General features: G+C 41.9%; 1 protein-coding gene across 2 annotated transcripts in view; it reads left to right on the top strand.

Annotated features, from left to right (window-relative positions):
- plxna2 (plexin A2) overlaps positions 1-16,678 on the top strand; it is a 139,694-nt gene that overhangs the window by 99,452 nt on the left and 23,564 nt on the right. For both annotated transcript variants that reach the window (XM_061272117.1, XM_061272119.1), the window contains 9 exons: positions 396-510; positions 948-1,148; positions 1,671-1,767; positions 2,867-3,066; positions 7,717-7,868; positions 9,836-9,953; positions 10,046-10,182; positions 11,113-11,280; positions 12,138-12,231. In XM_061272117.1, coding sequence (XP_061128101.1) covers positions 396-510; positions 948-1,148; positions 1,671-1,767; positions 2,867-3,066; positions 7,717-7,868; positions 9,836-9,953; positions 10,046-10,182; positions 11,113-11,280; positions 12,138-12,231 — 1,282 coding nt within the window. The remainder of the gene's footprint in view (positions 1-395; positions 511-947; positions 1,149-1,670; positions 1,768-2,866; positions 3,067-7,716; positions 7,869-9,835; positions 9,954-10,045; positions 10,183-11,112; positions 11,281-12,137; positions 12,232-16,678) is intronic.

The following is a 16,678-nucleotide window of genomic DNA, read 5'->3' on the forward strand; positions in this document are numbered from 1 at the left end:
ACAGCTGGTAATTACCCACAATGCTGTGCTAATGGTAATTGCAGGATCACACTGTGCCAGTGTCTTATTTGTCCTCATTACTTTACGTCGCCCTACTGTGTCGTCCAGCCTCTTTTATCATGACAGCTGCTTTTTACCAGGCTAAATATGCCCTCCACCCCACCTCAGACCAAAGTATACATTTCTGAATGTAAAGCAGCAGAAAAATGCATGCTGTGAGAACTTGGCCCTGAAGCTATCAGGTCCACAACCACAAGGACACAACAGCAGGTGTTCACTTGGGGCTCAAAACTCATTTCCTCTGTGGAGTGTCGGCCAACTTGGTCAAACCTGCCCCCCATCCGTTTCACTCCGCCACACTCACTCTGCATGTGTGCGCACGTGTCCCCATGCAGGTGTCTGTCATGTGTGAACAGCGCCTTCCGCTGCCATTGGTGCAAGTACCGCAACTTGTGCACCCACGACCCGTCCAGCTGTTCCTTCCAGGAGGGAAGGGTCAACGCCTCTGAGGTTGGTGAAAAGCACACACAACAGAGACCTTGGAGACAAACTTTTGAGATTGACCCTCAAAATGTGTCTCAAAGTGAATATTTTTAATTTCTTGGTTACAAAAATATACCTCAGAGTTCTGAAGCCCCTATATTGATGTCACTCACACATTGCACTATGATTCTATTCTCAAGATGCAATTCCAAAAACAATAGATTTAAAAAACATTAGCTGCAATGACAGTTGGAGCCGTCTGGACTATATAAAGCATCAGCATTAAGTACCACAAATATATCTCGTTAGCCCGCCATTGTTCTTACTATGGACCCCGACAGGTCAGTCAATTTGCTGTCCATTACTCAGCACGATGCTAACCCACCCTATACATAGACTTGCGCCCTGCCTGATTATTTACAAGACTAGTTGGCACCAATGTTCTTTTGCTATCCGCCCCACAGGACTGTCCACAGCTGGTGCGCTCCGAGGAGATTCTGATCCCGGCGGGGGAGGTGAAGCCCATCACCCTCAAAGCCAAGAACCTGCCACAGCCGCAGTCTGGCCAGCGGGGCTACGAGTGCGTCCTTCACATCCAGGGGGTCAGCCACCGCGTCACCGCCCTCCGATTCAACAGCTCCAGCGTGCAGTGCCAGAACAGCTCGGTAGGCTGCCTTCCCTATTGTTGTCCTCCTCTCTGTTCTCGGTGCCTGCCGCTGTGTCGCCACTGTATAATGTCAGGCTATTTCTGGAAACACATCACAATGTGCTCTATCTTTCCAAACTGTAAGTCAGCGTAGCAACACTGGTTCTTCCCTACAGTCTAGCACACACTGACCTCTGCATTAAATTCCCCCGGGGGATCCAATCTATGGACGTACACATAGTCGGTTTCCCACACATGCACACGGACGGAGACTCACCCAGACACACACTTGAAATGAAAGTCAGACTGGAAATCAGGCACTTCAGGACAGCATCTTTCAAGGCCAGAGGGGGATTCGAGTGTCCGCTCAGCTGTCCTATTTCTTTTGCTTTGCTACTTTGGCAACTCTCTGACGATGAGATGATGTAACTTTGGGGTAACAATGACATACTAGAACCAGTGAATCTACAAGTTTTTCCTCTTTTTTTTTTTTTAGCCGCCTCACAATGAAATCCCACTTTCTCACTCTCCTTATTTCCAGTACTTATACGAAGGGATGAAAATCAGTGAGCTGCCCGTGGATTTCTCTGTGGTGTGGAACGGCAACTTCATAATTGACAACCCAGAGAACATTCAGGGTGAGTTCAGTCAATACTGGCATATGGTGCCTTGATCAGACACGCTACGTTTCTCTGACCCCCAACACGATTGGAGGAGGTGAACTTGGGTATGGTTTTGTTTGGGCTTCACACCTTCAAGGAGAGTTTAAAAAAAAAAAGCTATCACTGATCCAATCACAGGAAAGCATGATAGATCTATTTAAATAACTTAATTACTGTCTTATTTTAAATGTGTCTTTATTTAAAAGTTATTAAAGAACATTTACAATAGATTATAGCTGTTTGCTTGTTTCAAAGTGTAGTCGCTTGCCAGGCTGAAACATTTTAATACAGTACATTACATTATACAGTTTTGTGAGCATTAACAAAAGTACTCCCAGTGTTTAACAATCTTTACAATTGCAAAATAACATGTTTGATTTGAACATTAAGCGTTTATGCATTTTCTGTGTGTACTTAACAAACGAACAGAAATGGATTGTGTATGAACAATATAGCTGATTTAAAAGCATGCGATAGAAAGAATACTACTAGATACATAAAGTGGTAACCTTTTCAAAATTACTTTGTGGATGAAGTGGAACTGAAATTCTACAGCAGTGTTTTGCTGTATTGATGGCTTAGACTGTTGAATTGATAACATTTACTGCTTAAAATTGCAAATTATAAATGATTAAATAAAATTATAAAGAAATTACTATAAATTTCTCACCCCAGAATGATATCGTTACGACTTTTTCATGTCAAATTATTAGTTTTAATTAATAAGAAAATCACCTATCGTTTACATTTCATAAATGATAATAACTATAACCGTCTTTTTGTAGCTCACAATAAATGTTTTCCCTAAACACTAGAACACTTTACAGTCATCCCGGCATTCTAAACAAGTCAACATGCAATACTGTATCATAAATTGAAATCACTGAAAAGCACAGATGAATGTACTGCTGTGTGAGTGTGGGGTAACATTGCTTCAATACGTCATTATAAAATGAGTGTGCGTTCTTACGGTCACCAAATATTTCAACCCAAGCATAACATTGACCAGGTTTAACAAATTTTGCGTGCAATGCATGTGTTTAAATTTTTGTCTCCATTTTTCTGTATTTCTCAGTTCACTTATACAAGTGCGGCGCCCAGAGGGACAGCTGCGGTGTGTGTCTGAAGGCCAACAGGAAGTTCCAGTGCGGCTGGTGCAGCAGCGAGGGGAAGTGCACCCTGCGTCGACACTGCCCTCCCATCAACCCCTACACCACACGCTGGCTCAACCTGTCCAGCAAAAACGTCAAGTGCACTAACCCACGCATCACTGAGGTCAGCACATTGCATGTTTTAATGCCAAACTGCGTCTGCTGTACTGTAACCCATATATCACTCACCATTTGAGACAATGTGCATATACATGCAGTAATATTGCAGGGACTCATGTGCAAGCAAGATGGGCCACATGTGAGGGGAAAGAAATGGGTCACTTGCACTGTATTGTCTGACTGCAGACTTAGTTGTTCTAAAGGCTCAGTAAGCATCAATGCTAGCCTATAGCGGCGAGCTGCCTGTTATTAATAAAAGTCCCCATTTGTCTTCATTGTTTTCACAGTTAAACTTTAAGATCCTCGAACTTCCAGGAATTTGTCAACTGAAGCAATGTGCTCAATTAATGAGCACATTAAATAAATATCATTAAATAACCTAGGTTTTAATTGATTGTTTTCTTCTTCTTCTTCAGTATGTGGATAAAAACACAATAACGCAGTGAAAATGCGTTTCTTTGTAAAATAAAACTTAGCACCATTGAGTTGCTTGCAAAAACCCGTCTTGTATTGCTTCATCACTAAACTGAGGGACAAAAACAATTTCAAACATGCAGCAACTGGACACACAAGTGAGAAGCTCTACTGGATCATAACCTTGAATTTTTTATGTCATTCCTGTAAGTGCATCATGCTTTTGTGAGTGGGTAACTGTGACAGAGAGATCGGGAGGTCCTCCCCTTTAATTATGCTCGCTAGCACAGCGGTGCACTGTGGTTCAACACAGCCTTTTATCATTATATAGGTTCATTTGGCATTCTCTTACCATGCACCTCAGCCAATTAAGTATTGATGTCAATGACATGGTTAATATGGATTTACACTGGATTAGACAATAAAGAGAACAAGAACAAAGGCCATTGTGTATCTGTTTATGTTAATGATGAGAACTAAAAACAATAAGGCTTGTATGGCTATAAATACAATTTATAAATGTAAAATGTGTGGCTTTTTTTCACTAATCCAGGCCACGGTTTTAGAATACTCACTCTTTGAGGTATTCTGTAACTGAATTAAAATTAGAAAACATCCTTGTGTATTTTGAAGGCATAGCGGCATATCATGGACTCTTTTGACTCTTCCGGCATTAATGAGTAAACCAAACACTTTGCACAGCTCGGCAAAGCGAGCCCCCAAGCCCCAATTTCTCCTGCAAATGTACAGATGTTTGCATGGTTTCAAATTAAATTCAAATTCACCATACGGTTTTGTTAAACTGTTTTCACAATAGCAGTTTGACCATAAAACAGATGATTTATTTTTCCATTTGCTTTGGACATTGTTGAAAAATGCCCAACGACCGGCGTCCCTGAACAGATTGTGTTAGATGTTCCCTTGCAACAACAGGAATTATGACTAGGTGCAAGAGATAACTCCCCGAGTCTTTCACATCCAATGAGACAGTATTGTTTGGCTCAGCAAATTTCGCAAGGGTAGCAGAAGGGACTTTTAATGGGTTGAGAGTAAAGTAACATCTTTCGTCCTACTTTGTCTTCACTTTTGAAACACCTTTATAGCACAAGTTCGTTGCGTCAAACAAGTTCCTACCTACTTGGCTCTGGCTGTGATTAGAATTTCCTTAAGGGGAAGACATCCCTCTAGTGCATTACACCAGCTCAGTGGCCTAGTGGTTAGAGTGTCCGCCCTGAGACTGGAAGGTTGTGGGTTCAAACTGCGGCCGGGTTATACCAAAGACTGTAAAAATGGGACCCATTCCCTCCCTGCTTGGCACTCAGCAGTAAGTGTTGGAATTGGGGGTTAGAAGGAGTGGAGCTCTTTACAAGCCCTAGGCTTCGTTTCCCTCCTTGCACAGTTATTGTTATAATAATATGTGCTAAACAATAAAAAAAAAAAAAAAGAATGTATTCATAATTTTGATTCAGATTACATGCGCCGAAACCCGGCACACTGAGCTAATTTGTATACATACAAGCACATTAGTAGATGTGCCCACCGCAAGATAGGTCTTTTGAATAATGAATATTTCTATTAAGTGCCACAGCACCTCCCACCATGGGCCATTAATATTAAGGTGATGCGGCGAGTCACATAGGGAAGGAAGATCAAATGAAGTTTGATGGGCTTTTGAGGGAAGGCAAACCTGTGACGACTTTTTACATTTTACAGCTACAGCAAAAAGGCGTCCCATCCTTGCACTGAATATCAATATTGCCTCGGGAAAGACAAAATATTCTCACTTCTTCACAAGGTGTTGACAGTACACAACAGGCAGGTGGGACTGTCAGTCACTGGCTGTAGAAAGAAACTCCTTGCTCCTCTTTTGGAGTTTGCAAGAGTGGGTGGACTGGAATGGATAGGCTCGGTTCTGCCAAGCGACTCTTGTTATACTGTGAAATCTTTTTTCAGTCTTCAAATTATTGGCCCTTACTATAGTAATTTTGGCATTAGGTTAACAAACTGCAAGGCTTAGAGGTTTACTATACAACAGAGAACCGGTTTATTGGCTTTTTGATCAGTGAGCAGATATGCCTGCAAATTGTACTCTGAATTAATTGAAGTGGACTGTAGGACCTTGGGTTGGGCATTATTGTGTTTCGCTCTAAACATTTTGTTTTTAGTCTCAGCATCACTTCCCCAACCATTAGTTCATCTGAAGCAAACGCCCTGATGGGCAACCCAAGGCTCCTTTTCAGCTATTTTGGTACCCCTTCATTTCCTTTATTTTTCTCTAAAAAACGATTATCCTCTCAAATGTGCCTAATAGCTTTCCTGGAAGTTCCTCTCGCTAAAATTGGACTGCCTCGCTGCTCAGTTGAGGTCATCACATCAATCTTAAATCCTGTTCCGATAGTCGACAAAATCTCAAAAGTGGTGGTGGTGGTGGTAAGTGGACAGAGTTCTGACCCCCTAAGCTGGAGCAAGATAAGAGGAAGAAAGGTTCACAGTGAGAGCTGGTTCATACAATGTGCAAGCTGATTGGCCGGTTGCAGGGAATTACCCTATTCTGACGGTGTGACGATACGGCGGGGCAACCGTTCTGCTCTGTAAATGGATTACACAGAGAGCGTGATGTGGCCGTACTAGATATGATTTGAAGGGTGGTATGTGAAAAGGTCAAATGAAGGGATGGTCTGTGAGTCTGCAAAGACAATGTCAAAACAGGTCATTGCAATAACTCTAAATATCAGTTGCTCCACTGTACAAAGTATCTTCGCACTGGTGTTTTTTTTATTTCTTCTCCTTAGTTGGCCTCAATAAAGGTCCTGTTCTTTCCCACTCTCATGTTGTTTTGTTTGTATTGCCACCTGGGACTGATTAGAGAGGTTCTACGAAACTCTGTTTTCTACAATTATATCTTCGTCTAACAACTGTCTCAGCAATTGCACATTAACCTTCTTGTTAAATGTTATACGGTTTAATAAACACTGAAGAGATAATAATCTTAGATTAACAGTATTTTTATGTCCAAAAACGATCACCCGGTTCATACAGCAAACAATTTAGGCTGCTAACTAGCTCAGCCACAATCCATTCAAGTGGTGCATCCGATTAAGCTACCATTGCTTCAAGATTTGGCAATTTCAAAAATCATAACCTCCTTGATGCAAACGTCAGATTAGATAGATGAAATTGTTTACGATAAAACTAATGCATTATGACAGGCATGCCTAATACCACTCAACTTCCACCACCACTGTCTACTTTTTACTCTCTTCTGGGACTAGGATTTTTTTTTCCCCTTTTTGCTTATGTAACTATCTTCTAAGCCGACTCAAATAGCAGTCATTTCTTGACATGGATATATTTAGCCATTATGCCAACATGCCCAAACAGTACTGAAAGATTTAGATGTACTCAGACCCCTTTGGCTGCGCAGTGACACACTTACTTTACATCCAGAGCAATTAATGTCCACGGGATCTAGATTACAATGCCGGTGTCCCACAGGGACGTCGCAATCCCCCAGTGAGTCCAGGTGGGAGGGTTCTCAAATGCGCCACTCTACAACATAATGTTGGTTTTCTTGTTGGTACTTAGCTTGCATGGCAGGTAGTTGCGTATTGATTGTTTTGTTTCTCTAACATCTCTACTCTACTGCCGGACAATTCGGTTTTATCGCCAGTGAAGCATGGTAGTGTCAGCATCATGATTCTGGGCCGTTTTGCGTTCTTAATTTCAGTCACATCCGCAGTTATGAAGTTCCTTGCACTCTTCCCATTATCTCGGTTATCATTGTCTAGAAAAGATTTGTTTTAGAAAGTTCAGTACCATTTATAGCTCACATTAATGGTGGGAAAAGTTTCAACATAATTTACCTTGGTCTCATTTTCTTACATCTCAAAAACCTCTCATTTGAACAAGGGTGTGGAAACTTTTTATAGCCACTGCATTTTATGTTACATCTGCCAGCACGACTGGTTCTGAAAGCCCTGGGCAGATTGGATTGAAATGAGAGTACACACAGCCTGAAATCTTATTGGACTGAAACAAATCTAAGATACACAAACTGAAAGTAGTGCAGATCGGAGAAACACTTCAGAATAAAGACAGACAATACAGCTTCATGGAAGACATTTTAGGAATTTAGGTTGTATACTTGTGGTCAAGCTGGCCTTGACGTCTCACAACGATTAACTGAAATGATCATCATGATTTGTCGACCCTAATTGTGGCTGCCTTCTGCCCTGTAAAGGTGACCCCAGTAGCCGGTCCCCCCGAAGGAGGCACGCGGGTGACCATCCATGGCACCAACCTGGGTCTGGCCTTCTCAGACGTGGTGGACAACGTGGAGGTGGCGGGAGTAAGGTGTGCTCCTGTGCAGGATGGCTACATTATCGCTGAACAGTAAGTCCTTTAGGCTACACTGGAACATTGGTCTCTCATTTTGTTCATAACATTCTTAGACGTATATATGTTCAGCGGATGAATACTGGTGGACTTTTTAAAATTGACCTGACACGCATACTTTACATAGCTTGATTTGTACCGTACCAAAACCCTTTGACTCTGGCATCCCTGCTGCCCTATGTGCAGTTCAGTAACACTCCATGAAATGAAGCTTCAATTTGTTTCATGAACCAGTTGTTGTTTTTCATCTCCTTTAAATGGCACTGTTGGTTTGAATTAAGGTGTTTAAAAAATGGCAAGTCAGTGTGCTTTCATAGAGTGCCACCTAGATGAGTTAAAAAGAATAATACAACTACTTTATGAAGCAAATTTGAAGCTTCATTTTCCCTACCTACAATAAATAAATAAGGCTGTACTTCAAAGACGCACATATTTTTGTCTATAGCGGGAGTAATAAACCATGTAATCCAACCTTCATTAGATTCAATTACAACACCCCAATCTAATTACATTTCCCACAACTACATAGAAACACAGAGTTAAGCTTTCATCCCTGCTCAACATCAAGTTGAACAATAGTAGAACATGCACGTGCATGCAGGCTATCACAGTTGAGGGTCTCCACGGGCCTTTAACCCCAATAGTTAACTTGACCTACTTCTTCCCCAAGAAACAGAATAGACTCTGTTCACATCAGGGACCCTATATTCGAGTAAAATTTAAATTTGTATGGGCGGATATATGACTAAAATACATAAATACGCATAGTTGCAAAACCACCACAAATGTCCCGCTTCGTTTGAAGCAAACAACTTTCTAGTTGATAGCACACTAATCCATGGACACTCCTCTCCACTGAAAGGAAAATGTCAACCTAAAATAAAATAAAAACAGTGTGCTGTACTAATTCGTAGTCAAAATAAGATTTTATGAAGATAGGAACTGAACATGTAAGCTTTGCCTTGAATATCATGTCCTTACTTAAATTTTTGTCGTTTTTCGTCGCCAGACTTCCTGTGATGAACTCGATATCAATATCATGTGTCTGTTTCACTGCTGCTGTCAAGAATGTCATCATGGAAACATTTCCATTCCACTTTTTGACCTTCAAAAAGGGAAAATTACCCTTTTTAGAAAAAAATAATTGCGAGGCTTGTCATCTCAGAACCATCAGACGTGTACACTGTTCCACACATTTGTATCATGACAAATTATTTTATCATAAGATACTTCCTCATTTTTAAAAGCATAATGAGAACCTAGTTATTTTTGACTGACAGAGAATAGTCAGAGAAATATCAATTTAGGACTATGTTCAGTATCATGGCTGGAGTTTGTGGTGGCCTACAACTGAACTGCACAATAACGAAAGCCGTTTAAAATAATATAGTATATTGCATGCCTTAATTCAGTGCTTCTCAAATAGTGGGGCGCGCCCCCCTTGGGGGGCGCCGTGCTATACCTGGGGGGGCGCGTGTGACCCTGGGGAACAGGCTTTTTTTTTTGCAGTACTAGAATAAAGTGTAATTGCGCATCTTCCCAGCAGGGGGCAGTGGCGCTCTCATTGTTACTTCTGTGACGTTTGCGACAGTGCAACATTTTACGACTTACAAGACAAGTTAGGATAGTCACGGTGGGGAGGCGGGGGGCGCGAATAGTTTTCTTCTTGCTAAGGGGGGGCGTAACAGAAAATAATTGAGAAGCACTGCCTTAATTAATTGTTTAAGAGAAATATTAGGAAGAGTGTCAGAAAGATGCAGTACGATCATTTACCACTAAAACTACGTAACATAGTCAAAGGTATACCTCATTGAGTATTATGTCTATAGTGGCCATTATTTGGTGGATGGTTGGTGTAGATGACTTAAATCAACTTCCAATTGATCATATTGTTGAATTTTATTTGAATTATCTCATTTATTTATTTATATGAATGTTTGATATACGGTGTTTCTTATTTACAGAATTGTGTGCGAAATGGATGCCGCCCCGCCAGACAGTCAACCCGGTCCAGTCCAGCTTTGTGTCGGCGAGTGCAGACCTGAACTCAGAGCTCGATCTAATCAATTCTACTCCTTTGTGGTACACTTTACTGCTATAAAATACAGCCAGACAGCCATCATTGAACCATTTTCCCAACTGGTCAACCAATCTCGATATTTTGTATTTTGTAGACGCCCACAATCACCGGTTTGTCACCCAGCAGAGGTCCAGAATCTGGGGGTACCAAAGTCACAATCATCGGAGAAAACCTCGGTGCTGGCAGCAATGTCAGCGTTCAGTTTGGAAATCAAACGTGCGAGTTCTTCAGGTGAGAAGCAATGCCCTATTCAAAATCATGGGAAAAAGACGAACCCCGCAAATCTCAAAACGAAAAAAGTTATGTCTTGATGTTTGGGCTCAGCATGACACCAGACAAACCCTTCTGTAACACCCTGTATTCACCTCACTCATATCCCAAACTCAGGCTGACATCTGGAACAATCCACAAGACTGACTTATTTAAAGTGGTTACTCGACGATGCCTTTTTCATCCCCATTGGGATGCTTTAAGTCCAATGTGTCTTTTAGATTTTCCACTTTGAGTTTCTGCTGTGTGGGGCTGGATCACACCAAGCGAGACACTTGCTAGCTCCATTTTGCTGTCTCTATGGTTGTAAGTGACCCCAAGGTGTTCATGGAGGTATACATCAACAGTCAGTTCACTGACACGGTCCGTAATGGCTTTCTTTTTGACATCTTGGTACTTCCTTTCTACCATGAGGTTTACAGCCTGTCAGGTAGGCAGAACATGCTGCACTATGTGGGGTCAAGTGTTTGAACAAAGGCTCTGAAACCTTTGTCCTCCACCACACTCCAGTAAATGGCTGAGCATAAGATCCGATTGTTGCCTTGTCTAATTTCTGTCAACCTTTTAAAGGAATTGCCGATCCGATACATGTCGTTTTATTTTACCTTCCCAGAGCCGTCAAAGTTGAGGGTCTCAGAATTATCGCTAAGCGTTAACCTGGTGACTGGAGGTTAGTCGGCAAATGTTTTGCAAATAGTGCATCAGAATTGCTGGAGTGTAGCCTCATCTGTAGGTTACTACCCAAATACTTCTTGGCATCACTCAACTCGACCCATGTCACAATACGGCCACCGGCTAGCTGAGCAGAGGGGGCAGTACCATTTGGTCCATCTCCCAATGCTTTCTATACATTGCAATAATGTCACTCATCTTTTTTCTTTATACTTGCAGTCGAACTATGACGGCTATTGTTTGCTGCTCCGCACCGTCTTTGTCTGGGATCAGCCTGGTCCGGATCAGCGTGAGCGTGGACCGCTCCCAAATGAGGGAGCGTCTCACCTTCGAGTATATCGAGGATCCTACTGTGGTGCGCATTGAACCTGACTGGAGCATTGCCAGGTAAAAAAAAACGAAAAACACCCCTGACCTGTGGGTTGTGCTACATAAAAGGGCAATACATTTATTCACATTCTCATCAACGCAATCGTGTGAAGAGCTTCGCCGCCAAAAAAGCAGGCGTAAGTCAATACTGCACTTTCAATTACTTCTCTTTCAATTAGTTTGGATGTGATGGAGCTGCCACAGCAGACAGTCCACAGTCTCTCATTGAATGCAATCGTGAGATGCACTACTAATTAAGACGAGACGAATCAGATTGTGTTTGTAACTGATTGTAGTAGAGAATCTTGCAAAAAGTCATGCAAGCTATTTCACAGGGGAAGTTTTATTTTAATAAAATCTCGTAAAAAAAATCGGACCTCTGCAGAGTGAACAAGTGAGGTACAATCAGGTCCCAAATTAACACTTTCCAAAAATTTCACCTTGACCTAATTTGCTCTGCAAGGTATAAAATTGTCCCAATAATGTCAGTTTTCATGTTAAATCTGGATCAGATCCATATCGAACTTTGTTTTCATTACAGCTCCTCACACTGCAAAAATATTTATAAATAAAATAAACAATTCTATATTTATTTCAACAAATGTACATATATTGTACACAACTAAAATAAAAATCCCCAAAGAGCTGACTGTTATGCTCACTGACCATTCACACTAAAAGCGAGAGAATTCCAAATTGTACACTATCAGCAACATTCAGTTATTTCATCTTAAAATAGGGAAATGCAATAAAATCCACAAACTGGCCTTGAGAATATCTTCACCTCAGATGACTAATAATGAACTATTTCAATGACAACGTGCCAGGAATTAATCAAATCTCTTGTGTACATCTCCACTTTTGTTTTTCCTCAGTGGCCACACCCCCTTGATGGTGACCGGCACCAACCTGGATGTGGTCCAAGAGCCCAGGATTCGGATCAAGTATGCAGGCAAAGAGTCAGTCAATGTAAGTGTCAATGTGCATGATTAGGGTCTCGGGGACCTCTAATGGCTTTCGACGGAAGATTAAGCACTGCAGGAAGTCGCTGGTCAGCATAAAGACACCCCATATAATCAAAATCCCAGCATTGGGAAATCAATACAAATTACATTTGAGCCTCCGTCTTGATGGCGTTTTTTTAAATAAAGAGGCTGGGATTTGTTCCTAGTGGTCTTTAGACAAAGAAAAGGAGGTTGCGCGACCGTGTTAAAATGAAGAATAATATAATGTAGAGTGGTGGCGCCCGTTTACATAGAGAACAATAGATTCAATCTGCCGCAGCATCATACCCATTTTAGTACATGTGCCATGAATTAAATATTCGTGGATAGTTTATTTTGTTGGTCGGTAGGTAAATAGGTAGCCAGATAGGTAGGTAGGTAGATGGATAGATTGGGTAGATTGAATGGATGGAAAGTTTCCAAAAATTGTGAGTCACATTAACAGATGGTGAAAATGCATCTTTAATATGTAGTGGTACAAATATTGTCTAGTAGATAGTTAGTCTAGCAATTATTTCATTTCATTCTTCATTTTACAGCATCTCAGAAAAAAAAATTCCCTCATCTGTAGTCCTGCTTGGAACTGCTGACTGCGGTCTAAAATTAGCCTCAAGTGTGATGCTCGTTTTAGAGCACAACTCTGCCTTGAATCTTTATTCCAGCAATGTTTACCCACATGAAGACACAGTTTCCGTTAAAGACCTTTGTGAGATATGAAGGCTGTGGACATTACAAGTGTGCTGTTTTATATTCGCAATGGCGCATAAACACTTCCTGCATGGCCTGTTAAAATGCGATTGACTCATCTTGGTGTCGGCATTGCTCGGCCTTGAAAGAGATTTGTTCATCTCTTCCCGCTCGCAAAAGCTGCAAGCCGCACCACTGTCTTGATCGCACACTAGGAGAATGAATTTCTATTAAACCCCAAGCTAACCGCTAGACATATTTCATACCTCTCCCGTTGTTGATGGAGGCCGGCCGCCGTCTCCCGCGAGTAATCCACCAGCATCTGTGTCAGGTGGCCTCAAATGATAACCTGTTGGCTAAATGACCTCCTTGCTTCCCTCTCCCTGGTGTCACCTCCATTCAAGCACAAAGAGAGAAAAAAATGGCTTTGCCAGAGCTTTGTATCATTCGTCACAATTTAGATTCAAGTTTAAATGGTTCATCTTCAAAGATTGCATTTGCCACATTGAAGTTTCTGAGCTGATCAAAGGTTTCAGCAGAGGTTGTTATTGAATCCTATCAGTACCCAGCTCCTCAAGAGGAAGCATTGGCCATCAACCATAATGGGTACTCAATACTTGCACATTATATGTTCTTATTGGTGTTCTATTGTGCAATGAATGCTCTGCCATACATCTCCGCGCTATCAAAGATTGGTTCATTCAATCACTGCGGCCTCTCGAGAGTCAGACTGCAGCACTACTTATGTGTACTGATGGGGCATTTATGTTGTAGTTTATTGTATCCTCGGAAAGAATGATGCTTGGAACAGCCAAGAAGATGTGCTTTGATTTAAAGGTACACTTTTTGAGTTTCATTCACCAGCATGGAGTTTTGCGTTGTGCTTCAGCTCGCGTTTAAATCAGCAGTCCGGGGATGTGTTCGCAGAGAGAGACTAAACAAAATATATTTCATTCATCACCAGAGTCGGAAAAGAAATCATTTTAAAAATCAAGAATATTCACCTATTCCTCTGTGGTCATGTCGAAATCTTGCTTGACGTAAAAATGGTTTGAGATTGTTATTTTGGGTTCAGCCGTCTTGGATGACTGTGTTGTCTTTGGCCGTCCGTCTTTTTGGTTACTGTCATTGGAAAGTCATTATACACAACATCAGCGACCAATCATTCATGTCGCTCAGTGTGTGTGTGGCTTTGGAAGTGGGACGGCAACAGATTTGATGATCAACATTAAATAAAAAAAAAAAATGGTGATGCATGTTAATGTCTTTCTCCCCTTTTTATCAAATTGGAGTTTAAAAAGAAATTAATTGAATAGAGTATTCTTGTGTACATTGTTGGTCTCCCTGGTGAGTAAATCCACGGCTGCTCCCCTGCATTGCCAACTTTGCAGTACTACACTCAGCGCTAAATGACTAACACCCCTGTGACAAACAACAATTAGGACATCTCATTTCATGACCATCCTTGAAGTAGTATTTGTTTTTCATCATTTAATTCAAGATGATCTTATTCGAGCTTGTATGTGGAAGATGTAGCGACAGTCTCCAGCTATTTATTTTTATGTATTTACTTCTCTGGCTTAGAAGCCCAACGATTTTCTCAACATGGCCACGTAATTTCAGAGTGGAATTACAGTTTATGTTCATTCATGCACTTGGACTCAGTGCTGAGATGGCTCCAATTTCTAACGTTGACTCGTTTGAAATCATGCTGACGAGTTGACTCTCTAACCTCTAGCCTGATGAACACGTTGGCTTGTGTACCACACACAAGCTCGTGTGGATACGAAATTTGGGTTTGATGCCAGTTTGGCTTGGCAGGAAAACAGTGTAGGAGTAGCAGAGCACACGGCCAGCCATCTCTTGAATGCTAGCCTCCGGATGACCCCTAACCTCCATCCCACACACATCTCTTCGAGGCCGTATCCTAGTGCTTTCTCACTCTTACCTCGGCCAGAGTCCATTTTGGTAGTTTGTTAGGCAGTACTAAGACACTACACTAGATCCATAATCTATGCAGCCAAAGGCATTCGAGAATATTGCTGGCTGCTTCACTTTGAGAGTGTAGACCAACGAGGGCACAAGTCCAATTATTTTCTTGAACAGTTGACCTCATTCCACGTTATCAACATGTGAAGCTTCCCTCTCTGCATGGCCTTAAGGAATGTGTTGTGCAGTCAGTATTTGGCAAGACGCAGATGGAGCTGTAGATACGGAGCCGGGCCCTTTTGACAAACTACATTGTTGAAATCTGGAAGCTATGCAGTGCCGTGTTTTGTTGCAAGGAGTAAAAAGAACATCCAATGCTAATATTCCAAGGCATGCAGCGATTTGTCAGTATGATGATTGATACTCCCGGCCTACAGCCAAACAGCACATTTGCTTATCAAATCTTTCAATGGTTCATTCACCCATCACGTTATACTTGCTTGTCACTTTGGATTCCAACTTCCATAGCCCAAAAAAAAATGATTGCAGCTGTTTTTGGTCCTGTCAAGGTTCAGCATGTGACACGATAAGAAAAAGGAGGGTAAAATACGGACTGCCGTCATTTCTGACAGTTTAATGTTACAGAGAGTCATCTCGACTGCGGACTTTTAAACTGCCACTTGCTTGTCAAAGGCTCGGTACTGCAGAACGACAGAACCTTTGGAACGGGTTTTCCTACATATTACATATCTACAAGAAAAGGTGAGCTTACATTCACGAAAGCAATGTCATGGCATTGTTGGAAGATAGCACTAAGGATCCAGTTTGATTGTTCTGATGTCATCCATGAATTAGTCATGGCCCCTTGGTGGTGTGATAGCAAGGGATCTGAAGATGCTATGCAAAGTATAAACCAGCGATATGGTCCTTTTTATGTTTTGTCACCATTTGTGCTTTGTGACATTTCTTAGCAATCACAATTTCAAGGACGATAGGGTTGGAAAATGGCAGGTTGAGATCTTTCTGTGTACCTTCAGAAAACAATAATGCAATCATAAAATGGCTCAGACATTATTATGTATAATTGCAGTCCATGTCTCAGATGGCTTCCCTGGTAGTCTACACGCAAAGACAACGCCTGCTCTCGAGAACACAACTTGTACGATGTTGACCGCACGCAACTCTGCATCTATCTCCCTGACTGGCTGTGTCACCACGCACACCCTCTTACACACTCACACACACGCACACACACACATACACACACAGGGCAGGTAGGAGGCGTGGTATTTGCTTGCATTCAGGAGCTTTGGTGATATTTGCCTCTAATTAAGTTTCTTCCCCAGAGAGGGGGAGCAGCTCGGGAATGAAAGCAGATAAAAAACCTCTGTGAGCGGAGTTGCTGCTCGGCAATCAATCCTCGCCTCCCAAACCCTCTCTACCTCCCTTCCCTCCCCATCCTCCCCCTTTCTAGAGCTGAGCCAGCGAGGATAGATGGAACACAGCTCTCTCATCTGGGCAAACTGGAGAGAAGTAATAAAAGATCCATAGCTCAGCCTCAGTCTCTGGCTGAGAAGGCAGAGGAGGAGCTCCTCCATGCTTTGTGCCTGATATTTTTCACTTGAGCACCAGCGGCTATTTTTATTTTTCAACTCACGGAGGTTTACTGAACAATAGAGATTGATTTAACGATCGAGAGTTGATTCTTTATATGCCAAATAACGCTGGTCTCGCTGTGTTTTCCTCGATGATTCCAAAGAGAGATTATCTAATTACATTGCAATAATCTGCTTCTT

Source organism: Syngnathus typhle, linkage group LG2 (assembly GCF_033458585.1).
Source record: "Syngnathus typhle isolate RoL2023-S1 ecotype Sweden linkage group LG2, RoL_Styp_1.0, whole genome shotgun sequence".
NCBI lineage: Eukaryota > Metazoa > Chordata > Actinopteri > Syngnathiformes > Syngnathidae > Syngnathus > Syngnathus typhle.